At 50.5% G+C, this 13346-nt stretch overlaps 1 protein-coding gene across 7 annotated transcripts in view; it reads right to left on the bottom strand.

Annotated features, from left to right (window-relative positions):
- IQSEC1 (IQ motif and Sec7 domain ArfGEF 1) overlaps positions 1 to 13346 on the bottom strand; it is a 392746-nt gene that overhangs the window by 204459 nt on the left and 174941 nt on the right. The window contains exon 1 of one of the 7 annotated variants that reach the window (XM_036448656.2): positions 10105 to 10442. The exons of the other annotated variants lie outside the window; for them this stretch is intronic. Coding sequence (XP_036304549.1) covers positions 10105 to 10127 — 23 coding nt within the window. The 5' untranslated portion in view covers positions 10128 to 10442. Of the gene's footprint in view, positions 1 to 10104; positions 10443 to 13346 lie in introns of those variants that run through there. 7 annotated transcript variants of the gene reach the window in all.

The following is a 13346-nucleotide window of genomic DNA, read 5'->3' as shown; positions in this document are numbered from 1 at the left end:
GTTTAAAGAATGGCCAGTAGCCCAGGACTGACCGCAGGATGTGAGGGTTCTGATGAGGCCAGGACATGCCTTGGGGGAGATGGCAATGAGGATGTAGAGCCTTGACCCAGCCATACCAAAGCTCGACTCTGTTCTATTCATTGACAGGGACCATTCAAATCCCTTCTAATGTGAGTTTCTTTGCAAAGGCTTCTGATTAATCTACCTCCCCAGTCTTCACCTGGTTTCTTTCTCTTGCTACGTGTCCTTGTTTCTTCACACCAGCATGTCCCCAAGCCTATTCCTGTGCAGGGAGAATTGGGAAGGAAGAGATGATAATATTTACATGTTACAGTTCTACATGTGCTTTGTCACTGAATCCTTATGGACACTCAGAAAAGTTAAAATTATTGGCCCCATTTTACAGACAAGGAATCTGAGAGTAAGTCATCTGCCCCAACTCACACAGCCACCAGGTGGCAGATAAGGGTTATATCTGAGCAGCTTCTTAGAGGCTGACAGGACCCTGCAACAGGAGGAGGGAATGGAAAAGACCCCAATTACCCCAATACATTGGCCCCCTCTGCTGGTCTCAGGGAGCTCCTCCAAGGCAACCCTTGAAATGGCCAGGGACTGAAACCCAACCAAGGAAGAGGGATCTGAGGGGCTCAGGAGGTGTCTGCAGCAACCCCTTCTGGGTGAAGTGAAGCCAGCACCTCTCGCTCTTGTTTGATAATGAAGACCAAATGTGAGGGAAATGCCTATGTCATCTGAGGCTAGTGAGGATTGTGACATTCAGGCTGCACATTTCAGGGAGGACCTTGGAAATTAAAAATGCAAAAGTTTCCACATGCCAGACCAGTGTGGCTCAGTTGGTTATCATCCTATGCACTGAAGGGTTGCTGGTTCCATCCCTGGTCCATGCACGTGTGGATGGCACCCAATTGATGTTTCTCTCTCATATTGATTTTTTCCCCTCTCCCTTTCTCTTCTCTTTTCTCTTCTCTTCCCTTCCCTTCCCTTCCCTTCCCTTCCCTTCCCTTCCCTTCTCTTCTCTTCTTTTGTCTCCTCTCCTCTCCTCTCCTCTCCTCTCCTCTCCTCTCCTGTCCTGTCCTCTCCTGTCCTCTCCTGTCCTGTCCTGTCCTGTCCTGTCCTCTCCTCTCCTGTCCTGTCCTCTCCTGTCCTCTCCTGTCCTCTCCTCTCCTCTCCTCTCCTCTCCTCTCCTCTCCTCTCCTCTCCTCTTTTCTCTCTCTCTCTCTCTCCCTCCCTCCCTCCCTCCCTCCCTCCCTCCCTCTCCTACCATGTCCTTGAGGGAGGATTTAAAAAAAAGAAAACTTTCCCTCTGGGACCATCTTGATGAGAAGTGAAACCAAAGCAGCCAATAAAACTTTCTATAATTAGCCACGCTCAGATTGGCTGCCTATTGAGCTTAGGGGCCAGTGTGATGGGACCCTTTCATAATCAGGAGAATTCGTCCCTCTGAGGTCAGGCCAGGGTACAATAAGATCAGGTGTGACCAGAAACAGGGTAGATTCCAAGTTTTTCTAATCCAAACCCAGTTCCTTCTCATTTCCAGGAAATTGGATAAATAGAGAAGGGAAGGGTTCTGTTTAGTGGTCCTGGCCCTCAAGGTCCAAGCTGACACAGAGCCTAGTCTGCCCCAGTCTCTCCTAAAATCTGTGATGAGCCAGTTTGCCATAAGCCAGTTCACTGAAGAGTTAATTTGCAGGATGACAAACTCATCAAAAGTGTTTGCTTCATTTAACCTTTTAGTTTTAGTTTGCTGGTTTTCATTTTTGTCTTAAAAATGGCATTTGAAGGAATGTCCAATTTGTGTCTGTTCTCTGCCTGCTAGGTGAGAGGCAGAGAATGGAGACTGTAAGGCAGAGGCTGGGCAAGAAGGTCACTGAGCACAGGGAGCAGGTACCCACCAGAGGGGCCCACGGTGGGACTGGGACCTGGCTCCAGCAGGGGCTCTGGGAGAGTGGACAGGACCCTGCTCCAGGCTCTCTAACTCATCTCTGGGGCCAACCAGGCCACAGCAGGCAGTAAAAGGGACACTCATGCTGCCTTTCTTGGGGAAGGAGGCTTGTCCAGGTGTCCCTGGTAGGGTTTAGCCTTAAGAAGGGGTGAAAGGGTCAAAAGGTCTCAACTATCAGGGAGGGGAGGACAGCTGAGGTTGATGACCACACAGGCATTCCATGGTGGGACTGAGATTGGGGGTGGAGGTCACTGGCCTTCCTCTCCCACAGTCACCAGGAGTCTAGCCTATCAGACCAACACCTGCCCCTGGTTTTTTTTTTTTAATAAATTAAACTTTTTATTTTGAGGTAACTGTAGATTCACCTGTAGCTGTTAAAAATAACACAGAGAAACCGTGTGCACACTTTACTCCATTTTCCCCAATGATAACATCTTGCGACCTGGGTGCCACAAGGGACAGTGCCCTCAGTAACTCGATGCTCTGTTCAGTGACAGCTCTTGGCAGAGCTCTGAACATGTCGAAGTCTAACCTTTCCTCAACGTCAGAGAGGACAACTGTGTTTCCGGGAAACTCACTGTATATTAAAATCATGTGAGATGCATTCTGTGCTTTGAATGTCAAATGGAGTGAGGTCCCAGGCTCAGATAACTACACATGGATTTTCACCTCCATGAATATCTGGTGAGATATTCACAATTTCTTGACCTGTCCCCCATACTGAAGGGTGTTAGCTTTCCTGGCTCCTGCCAATCAGACACCTGTCCTTGAATCCCCCCAGCATGCCTGCTCAGGTCTTCAATGGCCTGGAGGGGACAGTGTGGACACTCTGAAAGCCCTCAACACATACCCTCTGCACCCCACACTGGCCGCTGCACCTGCGTGTGTCTCCCCTGGGCAGGAGCTGCTATTTCTCGGAATCCAGTGTAGGCCTAGCACCTAACAGATACTAAATCATGTGCCCAACAGAATTGATCTGGACAAAGAGTCAGCAAAGGTGACAATGGCAAAGCTGCAAAAATAGGCTCTTAGGAGACCTGGTGGGATCTTCATTTTGGGACACTCTAGAATCAGTCCCATCAGCTCCCCTTTCCTGCCATGGCCCTGCGTCCTTCTTGGAGACCCTACTGCAAACAATTGGTCACAGCTTCCCACCTTAGGAAGGCAGTCCCCCTAGGCCAGTTGGTCATTATGTCCCTCAAACTAAGCTTTGTCTCAAATCCATAACTGTAAAGCAGCAATTGGAAATAAAACTGGCTGGTGGCTGAGACGCTTGTGTAATAAAGCACTATGTACACGAACAGGGCAGCTCCAGAAGGACTCCGAGAAACTGCACACAGAGGTGGCCTCTGGAAGAGGAAGGAAGAGGTGACTTTGTACTGTGTGCAGACATTTCTATGCCATGTGAATAAGTTCTCTTTCAGTTATATGAATAAAGAACAACAACAGAGATAGAAACAAGTATTACTTGTGTGGTTGAAATTTTTTTAGCACCTACTGCGTGCCAGGTACCTCCAAGCACCCAACTCCATGGGCTACTTATGTCCTGGAGGACTGGGTTCTGGGTTGGGAGCCCTGAGCCTGCTTTTGCCCCTCACCCCTGCCCTGGGACAGGAATTATGACAGTGGAGCACGGTTGGACGCCCCCTCCAGAATCACTGCCAGAGGGCCTTGGGCTCAGTGTTCCACTGGGAGAGAGGGAGGCTGAACTTTACCACTTATCCTGAAGAAATAAAATCACAATGTGTGCCTCTTCACACCAGTAGGATTGCAGTTGTAAACACACACACACCAACCCAAAAACAAAATGGTGTCGGCAAAGATGTATAGAAATTGAAACCCTGTGCACTTATGGTGGGAATGTAAAATGATGTTACTTGTGAGGAAAACAGTATGGTTAAACATAGGCCTACCATATTACCTCCAAATCCCACTTCTGGGTATATATCCAAAGGAACTGAGAGCAGATACTTGAAGAGATAGTTACATACACATGTTCATGGCAGCATGATTCACAGTATCTAAAAAGTGGAAGTAACCCAAGTGCACATGGACAGATGAATAGACAAACCATATGTGGTTTATACAACAATAGAAAATTATTCAGCTTTAAAAATAAAGGAAATTATGACACTTGCTACACAATTGAAGACATTATGTTCAGTGAAATAAGTCATTCACAGAGGGACAAAAACTGTGATCCCACTCATATGAGGACCAGGAGGAGTCAAATTCCCAGGCACAGAAGTAGAAGGACAGTTGCAGGGGCTGAGGAAAAGGAAGAGGGGGCTAGTGTTAGATGGGGACAGAGTTTCTGGAGATGGATGATGGTGATGGTTACACAATTGTCACTAAACTGGACACTTAAAAATGAAAAATGGTTGAAATGGTAAATTTTGTATATGTATTTTACTGCAATTAAACCAAAAGGTTCTTGGTGTCTGGCCAGGCCAGGGCCACAAGGATGCTGGGAAGACCCCAGTCTGGATGGAGATGGAGAAGCAGTTAGCTGGTGACAACAGAAGGGCCTGCACTGTGGCAGAAAGGGAGGACCAGTGATGCAGAAGTTCAGCAGGGGACCAATTGCCTGGGGGGTTAAGAAAGAGGCATAAGCTGGATCTTGAGGTCTGCACTGTGGGGGAGAAAGGGCATTCTTGGCAGAGGAACCACCCTGTGCAAGTGTGGCGGTGAGAGCTCTCCTGAAAGGGTAAGGCAAGAGTGGAGTGGAGTGGCCTCTGTGACTTTATTTATTGTGTGGACCTTCTCTAGACTGTCAATTCCATGTGGGGAGGGCCTGGCCTGGTTCATGGAGAGTTACAGATCCATCAGGCTGCACAAAGCCTGGATAGCATGGGGGTTGAGTGAATGAAGAGTGAGCAATGGCTCCATGGTGACTACAAGTGAAAGAGCAGGGCATCTGTAGTTCACATCTGCTTCTGACTGCCACCGCCCTCTCCCCAGCACCTTGTGTGTTTCAGCATAAAAGAACTGACAAGAGCTGACCCTGCCACTGGCTTCAGATGAGGTCACAGGCCCAGAGAGGGCAAGAAGCTAGCCCTGGGTCACACAGCAAGACCATGGCAGAGCTGGAGTGAAGTATCCTCCCACAGTGTCAACTTCCAGGAGGGCTAGGGTCTCAAAGACCAAAGGGCAGGTGTGAATGAAAGGAGAAAGAGAGAACAAAAGCCAGTGAGCAGGCAAGGGGTGGGGGGCAGGGGGCAAACAGAGGCTGCCCAATCCCCAGGCATCCAGGGGAAAGTCTTGGTGGGTACTTAGCCTCCAGAAACAATGCTTCTTAGTCCTCCACTGAGAGTGACAAAGTTGGTCTCATCCACAGGCGAGTGCTGCCAGACAAGGCAACCCTAGAGCTGAGGATGAGGGCCTGAGCTATAGACACATTCTAGCTCTGAGCAGAGCATGCATGAGAGGAAAAGAACCGCATCTCGGACTTGCTCTGCGTCTGCCTGGCCACCACAGCCCTTCTACCTGTCCTCTGCTGTGCACCCGGCCCCTCCCCCAAGGGCAGACAGCTTAGAGCTGGTGAAGAGGGATCTGGGAAGTAAGAGCAGACCCTTTCCCATAGGATTACTGCCAGAGGGCAAGAGGAAGTGCAGGAAAGCACTGTGTCAAGGACTACCCCCAGCCTGGTCCTGGCTAAGCACTGACCTATTACCTTGGCTAATGTGCTTCACAGGAAAGCACAGGCCCCTGACCAGGCCACCCAGTGCCACCCCAGGCCAGAGCTGACTTTAGAGTGGAGTCAGATGGGAGGTGGAGAGGGTCTCTCTCAGCCCAGGGCACAGAGCTGCCTTACTGACCACGCACCAGGCCTTTGCAGAAGCACTCTTTTTCTCAGTCAAGGCCCTCAGCAGACTGGTAGGAGACAAGCCACACTCCTCACCCAACCTGCAGGCACCAAGCTCCTGACTCTCCCATTGTTCTCCTGACTGTCCTGGGTTAGGTGTAGAGGACCAAGGCCCTGGGAAGGGGACATTGTTGCTTTCTGAAGACTCATGTGCCCTGCTATGGGCATGAGAAAAGGATGGTTGAGAGCCCTGCCCAGCTTCGCTCTTCCCTCTGTGATACAACTATAATATGTAACCATGGCCCACTCCCTGCTCAGAACCCTCAATCACTCCTCATGGCCCACAGAGAGAACCTCCTCCTAGCACTCCACTGCCTTTAATCCTGTCCACACCTCCAGTCTTATCTCTCACTTCTCACACACTCAGGGCTCGGGCCAAACACAATCACTTTTAGCAATAGCCTCCAGTCTAGCAGATTACCACAGCTGGGCTTTGCAGCTGGACTGTCTTGAGTTCAAATCCAGCCTCTACCCCTCACTGGGTTTTGTCTGGCATGTCATTTGGTGACTCAGTTACACTGTATGAACAATGGGGATAATTAGCTTCACCTCCTACCATGAAGATAAAAATAAGCTAATGCCTGCAAAACATTTGGATCTGTGGCCTAACCTTTGCACACCTAGAGTGTTCTTCCCTGCTTGATCACCTGGCAACCCCCATTCACAGTGTATGCATGCTGCAGTCTGTGGTGATCCTCCCATCACTGGGCCAACTTTCTAGGCTGGCCTTTGGCACTTTATATTGACACTGTCTGTTCACTTGGGTCTCCCCCACAGATCTGCAGGATCCCAGAAGACATAAGCTATTTTCTTACTTGGCTTTGTGCCCTACTTACTGCTTAGGGCAGTGCCCACACAGGATCCATAATTCATTCATTCAATGAAGATTTACTGAACAATTATTATGTGCTAGAAATAGCAGAAACTAACACACTGTCAACCCTTGTACCCTGGTACAGCTGACATTCCAGTGGTGAAAATGAACCAATCAACCAAGTTCAGACACAGAGGTGGGCAGACAGATGCAGGGAAAGGATGAGAGAATGTCAGGGTGGGATCTGCAAGCTATACTTGGTTACAGTAAAGTCCTGGAAGAATGGAGAAAGGAGCCATGTGAGTTCCAGGCAGAGTGAGTGAATGAGCACATGTTGAGGGAGTCAGGAGACTTGCTTCAGCCCTATCACCCAAAACTCTGTATTTCATACTCAATGCAAATTTCTTTCAGCCCAGCTCCCCATGTTCGATGTGAGAGGGTGGTTACCATGCTAAGTGTAGTTTCGGTCAGAAGAAGGTTGATCTTAACTATGACACCAGTAATTAAACTGTCACTATAGTAATGACCTTGGTTGTTAGCAAGTTTGAATAAGAAACTGATTCTTGGAGGTCTCATGATTTCCCCCGTTTCATTAATAATCTTCTCATACTTTGTCATTCTCTATCCTGTTTACCATGCCACTTCCATATGTGCGTATGTGACCTGCCCCCTCTCAACGGCAGAGTCTAGAGTAGGGGTGTCGAACTCAATCAGAGAAGGGGCCAAAATCTAAAATCCAGCCTAAATTGCGGGCCGAATGGTTTACTGAACAGTCATAAACTGTCATTGTGATGGAAACGCAGCGAAGTGCAGTGATGACAGCGCGGTGCGGGCCACATTGCAAGGCCTGGCGGGACGGATTTGGCCCGCGAGCCTTGTGTTTGACACATGTGGTCTAGAACATGGAACACCATCTTGGGACCCATGCCAGGGGTTCAGAAGGTGGAGGAGAAGACAATGGGAGATGGGGAGGCGGAAAGGGGTGGGGAGCCCTGCTAGGCACCATGGCACCAGAGCAAGTCTGTTCAGGTCTGGCATGGGGCGTACTGGGAGAGAAAGATCATTGCCATGAACAGCAGGGAACAGCCCTGTGATCCCAGTTAAGTTCTTACCCCTCTCTACTCCCCATCTCTCCTCTGTAGGGTGGAAGCAATGAGAATCAATGAGGGACTAGGCTGAGAAGGCTTAGAAGCCAATGTGGGTCTGAGGTTGGCTATGATGGCGCTGTGTAAGTTAGGCATCTAGGAACACTCAGCTCCCTTTCCCTTCTCCACAGGACAGCTCTGGTAACAGCGAGATTATGGTAGCAGGTGCAGGGAGAGCTCTGAGTTGGGGGTAGGTGCTGGGCCAGATGAGCAAACCAACACAATTACCCCTGTGCAACCTCAAGCAAGGCTTGCCCTACGTCTAAAACTCTTTCTATAAAAACAGGAGCAATCACCTCTCCAGCCACTCCCTCCCCAGTCCCTTTACAATCTCTGGTGCCTATAGGTCTGATGGCAGCATGTGGAGGGATTGTCTGGATGTCATGATGCCAGATTGTGAGAGCCCAAGAGCTGGAGATACATGAAAAGACCCATAGGAATGGGAGGCAGGGAGCATGGAGCCCCTGATAGGCCCACTCTCCTCGCGAGTCCAGGCAAGTGGGCAAGACAAGTTTAGTCCACGGGTCAGTGAACCTGCCTGGAGTCATGTGTTAAAAATGCAGGTTCCTGATTCCCCAGCAGATCTGCAAGGAAAATGGAAATCTGTATGGTAGCCATATCGCTGGCAATATCATGATCAGACAGGCTTGGGCAGTTTGGCCGTGGAACAGCTGAAGCTATGAACAGCAGCCACAGCTGTGCATGAAAATCACATGGAGAGTATCGAGTTCCCGATGCTTGAGCTCTACTGCTAAAATCCCCAACCCCAGCTAGTACAACCCAAGTTTCTATGGGAATTCTACTGAGTCTCAGTTTGCTCATCTCTGAAATGGAGGTCTTAGTGGTTGCCAGACAAGGCAGTCCCAAGGATCCTATCACTGAGCATCGGGCCCAGGCACTGGGCCAAGTGCACTTGTCAATTGTCACATTTCACCCTAATGACATCTCCCCACCCCCAGTGTCTGACATCCCCCGAGGATCGAAAATTTCTCTGACGTCGTTGGCTCCTGGCCCAGGCAGGAAGGTGACAGCTGCTCAGGAGGACCTGTTCCCGGGGACAGTGGCAGGAGTCTTGCACCGGGTAAGGATTCATGATTTGTCTCCAAAATACCGCCAGGATCTTGTCACAGAGAGGGAGAACTTCAGTGTGTTCTGTTCACATCAACAAACCAGCCTGTGGTCTTTTCACTAAAAGAGCAGGGAAACATCACAGCAAACCACAGCTCAGACTACCTCCATCCCATTACTTTCCATAATGCTCCATTAATGAGAGAGCTTTCCCTCAATGAAGAGGAGTGGACACTGGTTAATTAGGAGGTACACAGGCCCTTGTCATAGTGCAGGGGGCTGTGAGGCCTTGGAGTGGCCCCCATATGTACCCCTACATACTGCCGCAGGCCTCCCCTTCCTCATCCTGGGGACTGAGCCCAGCTCAGGAGGATCTAGCTCTGCTCTAACTGACAAGTCTGATGGCACTGAACAGCCCTCACAAGGCCCAGGCAGTGGACAAGCTGCCAAGGACAGGTGGAGATCTGGAGCTGGGTCTCAGCCCCTACGCCCTTGGGTCCCAGCGGATGGGGCCTACAAGGCCAGAGATCAGTGTCTTAGAAGAGCACAGTGCGCAGCCCTAGAGAAATGTGAGGGAAGCTGGCATTCTAATCCTATTGCCTCAGGGAAGCCTGGCTTAACAGGCAAGGGCTTCAGTTTCCATAAATACCTGGGCCCATGATGTCACCACCCCTGCAGACTTTAAGAGCTTCTGCTACTGGCATTAGGTCCAACAGACAGGCACTCTGCTGCTGACTCACAGAACACCTTGCCCCCTACTCAAGGACGTGGGATGGACCTTCACCTGTCCCTGGAGGACAACATCCAGTCCCACCCCAGGCTTCCTGCCAACATTCTACCAGGCATGGGTGAAGTGCCAGTCGTGGAAGCACAAAGGCTTTTTTCAAATAGACACACTGAAGTCTATACCAAATGCTAAACTGGTAGCAGTGAGTCTGGGGACCATGTATATGGATTGTGGGGAGGGATTACCTGCCCTTAGAGACAGGAAATTTTACAGCCTGATGAGCAGCCCCAGCCCTCTGAACCTGAGACCTGCTTTTTCTCATCATCAACACTGGCAAACACCTCTGCTGCAAAGGACGAATGTTGGCTGGCCTGTCTGCGGGATGGTCAGCTCCCTCTGCAAGCAACCTGCCCTCCCCCCACGAGCACTTCACTCCAGCTTCCAGCTCAGCTGGGTCTCCTCTGGCCTCTGGCCTCTGGCCTCTGGCCTCTAGGTTTCAAGCATAAATCTGCCACATATACTCACAAATAGCGTCTTCTGCAAGCCATCCTGTCTGGGGCAGTTTTCCCCTTCTGTCTCCCTCTCCAGCTGTGGTTAGAGATGGGGCAGAACGCTCAGGCGAGAAGTAGAAGGGAATAAAATTAAAACGAGGGGCGAATCACATCCCGGGGATGGCGAGCTCCTCCAAGAGGGTTGGGGTGGGAACACTCGTGGGTTCCGAGGGCCCCAGCACACAAGGCTCACACTATGTCCAGGAGCCTAGACATCAGGTTGGGTGGGGGCTTCGGCTTAGCTGCTACCTGGGACCACCTCCGTTTTGTTTTTTGTTTTTTGTTTTTTCCTCTTCAGCACATCAAGGGTAGGCACAGAGAGTCCAGGCTCGTGAGTCTGCGCCAGGGTTTGCTCTCCCAGAATCTGGAGGAGGGGCGGGCGCGCAGTAGCCCTCCCCCAACGCGCAGGGAGCTGCGTAGTACGGCCAAGCTGGACCAATCGCTGAGGCTCTCGTCACCATGGCAACTGCAGCATCAGGCACAGCCGCCCTGTGGTGCCTTGGCTGCAAAGTCACCCACCAGGCAGAAGGCACCGCTCGTGATCCTGTGCAGTGGATGCAAAAGGTTGGCGCCTTTGAGTCACACTGACCAATTCAAAACTGGGTCTGCCTCATAAGGACCATGGGATCTTAGAAGCAGAGGGAGCAGCCCCAGCCCTCTAAGCCTTTGACATGCTCCCTGTGTGATGGAGGATGGGCATGGAGGAGTCAGTGGTGATCCTGAGGCCTGTGTGGAGCGTAGCACGGCAGGATGGACCAGTCATTGATACTGCACCACAGACAATGGGTGTGAGTGTCTCTAGGTTGTGGCTCCCTCCCTCACCTAATAGGTGGTGTATATGTCACCCCTCCCCCCCCTCCCCACACACCTCCTCCCCTCCAGCCCCTGCATCTTCTTGGCAGGCAGTATACCTGGTGGTCAAGCTACTTCTTCCACTAGCTGTGACTTTGGGCAGATAATTCAACTTCAGCCTCCTCCACAGGTGTTAGCTAGTGTGGTTGTTGCTGCTCTTTTAGAGCCAGGCTGAATTGCTAGAAAACCCACAGACCCGAAACCTCTGGTGCTGGGATGTGGAGGCCTGGGCTAATGCTCTCTACTCACAACTTCAGCCTGAGGTTGATATGAAAGTGTGCGGTGCATCCCAGAACCCCATGTTCTGTACCAATCTCACAGCAGCTCCCAGTTCTCACCCTGCCAATGTTAATATTTGCCTAATATTTTTCTTTAAATCTAAAATAATTTTTACTTAAAAGCTAAACTTTCTGTCACAATTATAAAGCCTGTACTTGGCAGGCTAGTTAACTTTCTCCAATAATCAACATTCAAATGCATATGGTTATGAAAGAAAACTGCTCATCTGAGGCCTTCCCAGGGCCCCAGTGTCCAGGTACCCCAGCCTGGGAAACTCCACACTGATAGTAGGGTTACCGGGCAAGGTGGGCACAGGCATCATCAGGGCAGACGGTAGGATGGTCCTGCTCCCGGGATGGGTCAGGGTGGACCAGTGCTCAGAGAAGGTCATAGGGCTGCTCCTGGTCATTGGACTGGCAACTGCCCCTTTCCCTTCCAGAAAACCCACCTGCTCTTCTCAGCTGGAGGGCTGTGTGTGCATTTATGTGTGTATGTGTCTATTTGTGTGTGTGTGTTTGTGTGTGTGTGTGTTGTCTTTGGTTATCTGCTTTGCTCCTTGGAAACAGGGTGAGGAGGTTTTTGAAATCCATAGGAAGAGGCAGCCTTGCCCCACTTCCACCTACATCATCCTGAGGGCTGGCCTGCAGGACTTGTCTCCTCCTGGGTGTTCACAGGGATCTACAAAGCTGGGTTTGGGCTCTGTGTGTAGTTGGGGACCCGCTAGCATGGTCCATTCACTCACCAGCTCTCAGGCCCCAAGGCCATGAATATTCCCTAACCACAAAGCAGCACTAATTCCCCATCTACTTTTCCTTTATCCACAAAATGCTGACTAATGCTTGCTTTGAACCAGGCCCAGTCTAGGCAGTGGGGGTACAAAGGTGAAAAAAAGCCACATCCCTGCCCAGAGGAAGGACCCCTCTGTCTTGAGGACTATAGTGGACAGCCAGCACTTTTCCCTGCCCAGCTACCCGCCTCCTGGCATTCACCCCTGCTTCTCTCAGTGCCTGGGGCTCAGATAGGGTTGACTCTACTCCCAGCCCAGGACCAGGCACGGGCCTCAAGCTGAGCCCATGAGAGGCAGACCCAGGCTTCACTGGCATTGTTGGGAGAGAGAATCTCTCAACTTGAACTTGAGCTTAAACTTGAAAGATATGAGCAGGTTCTTTATACAAGACCCCTGGAGAAGGAACCTGATGCAGGAGGAAGCCATATAGAGAGCAGAGAAAAGGCAGGTCTTGGTGCCATCCCTGCAGCTTCTAGATTCAGTCACACTGAAAAGCTTTGAGTTTCCTGTGCATGTTGGTCCTATTTCATTTAAGCCAGTTTGAAGTGGACTCTGTCACTTATAACCCAGTCCAAATCCATGTGTCCTGTAATAGTTATAATTCCGAGTGACTAATATAATATTGAATAATCATGTCAATAGAAGTGCATACAATGTGCTGCGTGAGGATGATAAAGTAGGGGCGGGGGAATGGAAGTTTCCTGGGGACAGGATGTTGAGGCTGAGTCTTAAAGTATGAATAGAAGCTTGTCAGGAAGACAGTTCATGGAAAGGCATTACTTGCAGATGGAATACCACGTGCAAAGGCCTGGAGGTGAAAAGCAAATAATAGAGGCTCAACCTACTGAGGCGCTTGGGCTTCATTGTGAAGGCAATGGAAAGCCACAAAGCTTTCTGAGCAGAAGAGGGACATGTGATTAAATAGCTCTTCCTGGAAAAGGGGTTGGAGGGGGAGAAATTAGAGGCAAGGACATTACCTCTGACGGAAGGTGGAGCAGGAGACCTGAACACAGCATGGGATAGGGAACAAGAAGAGGTGCTTTGGGGAGAAGTGTGAGTAAAGTATGAGGAAGGGGCAGACACAAGGTCAACCCCCATGTTTCCGGCTTGAGCATCAGATGAACAGTGAGTGGCTCCATTCACCTAGACACAGGAAAGGTGCAGAGTGGAAGGAGAGACAGTCCCTTTCCTTTAGGATTTGTTGAGGTGCGGTGCCTGGGGGACACCCAAGGGAAGTGTCCAGGAAGCTACAAGGCTCCGACTGCAGGCTCAGCTCCAGGAGAGAAGAGAGGACAGAG

This window comes from Pipistrellus kuhlii, unplaced genomic scaffold (assembly GCF_014108245.1).
Source record: "Pipistrellus kuhlii isolate mPipKuh1 unplaced genomic scaffold, mPipKuh1.p scaffold_m20_p_2, whole genome shotgun sequence".
Lineage (NCBI taxonomy): Eukaryota > Metazoa > Chordata > Mammalia > Chiroptera > Vespertilionidae > Pipistrellus > Pipistrellus kuhlii.
Note: the sequence above shows the minus strand (reverse complement) of the source record. Positions and strands in the feature narration are given on the sequence as shown.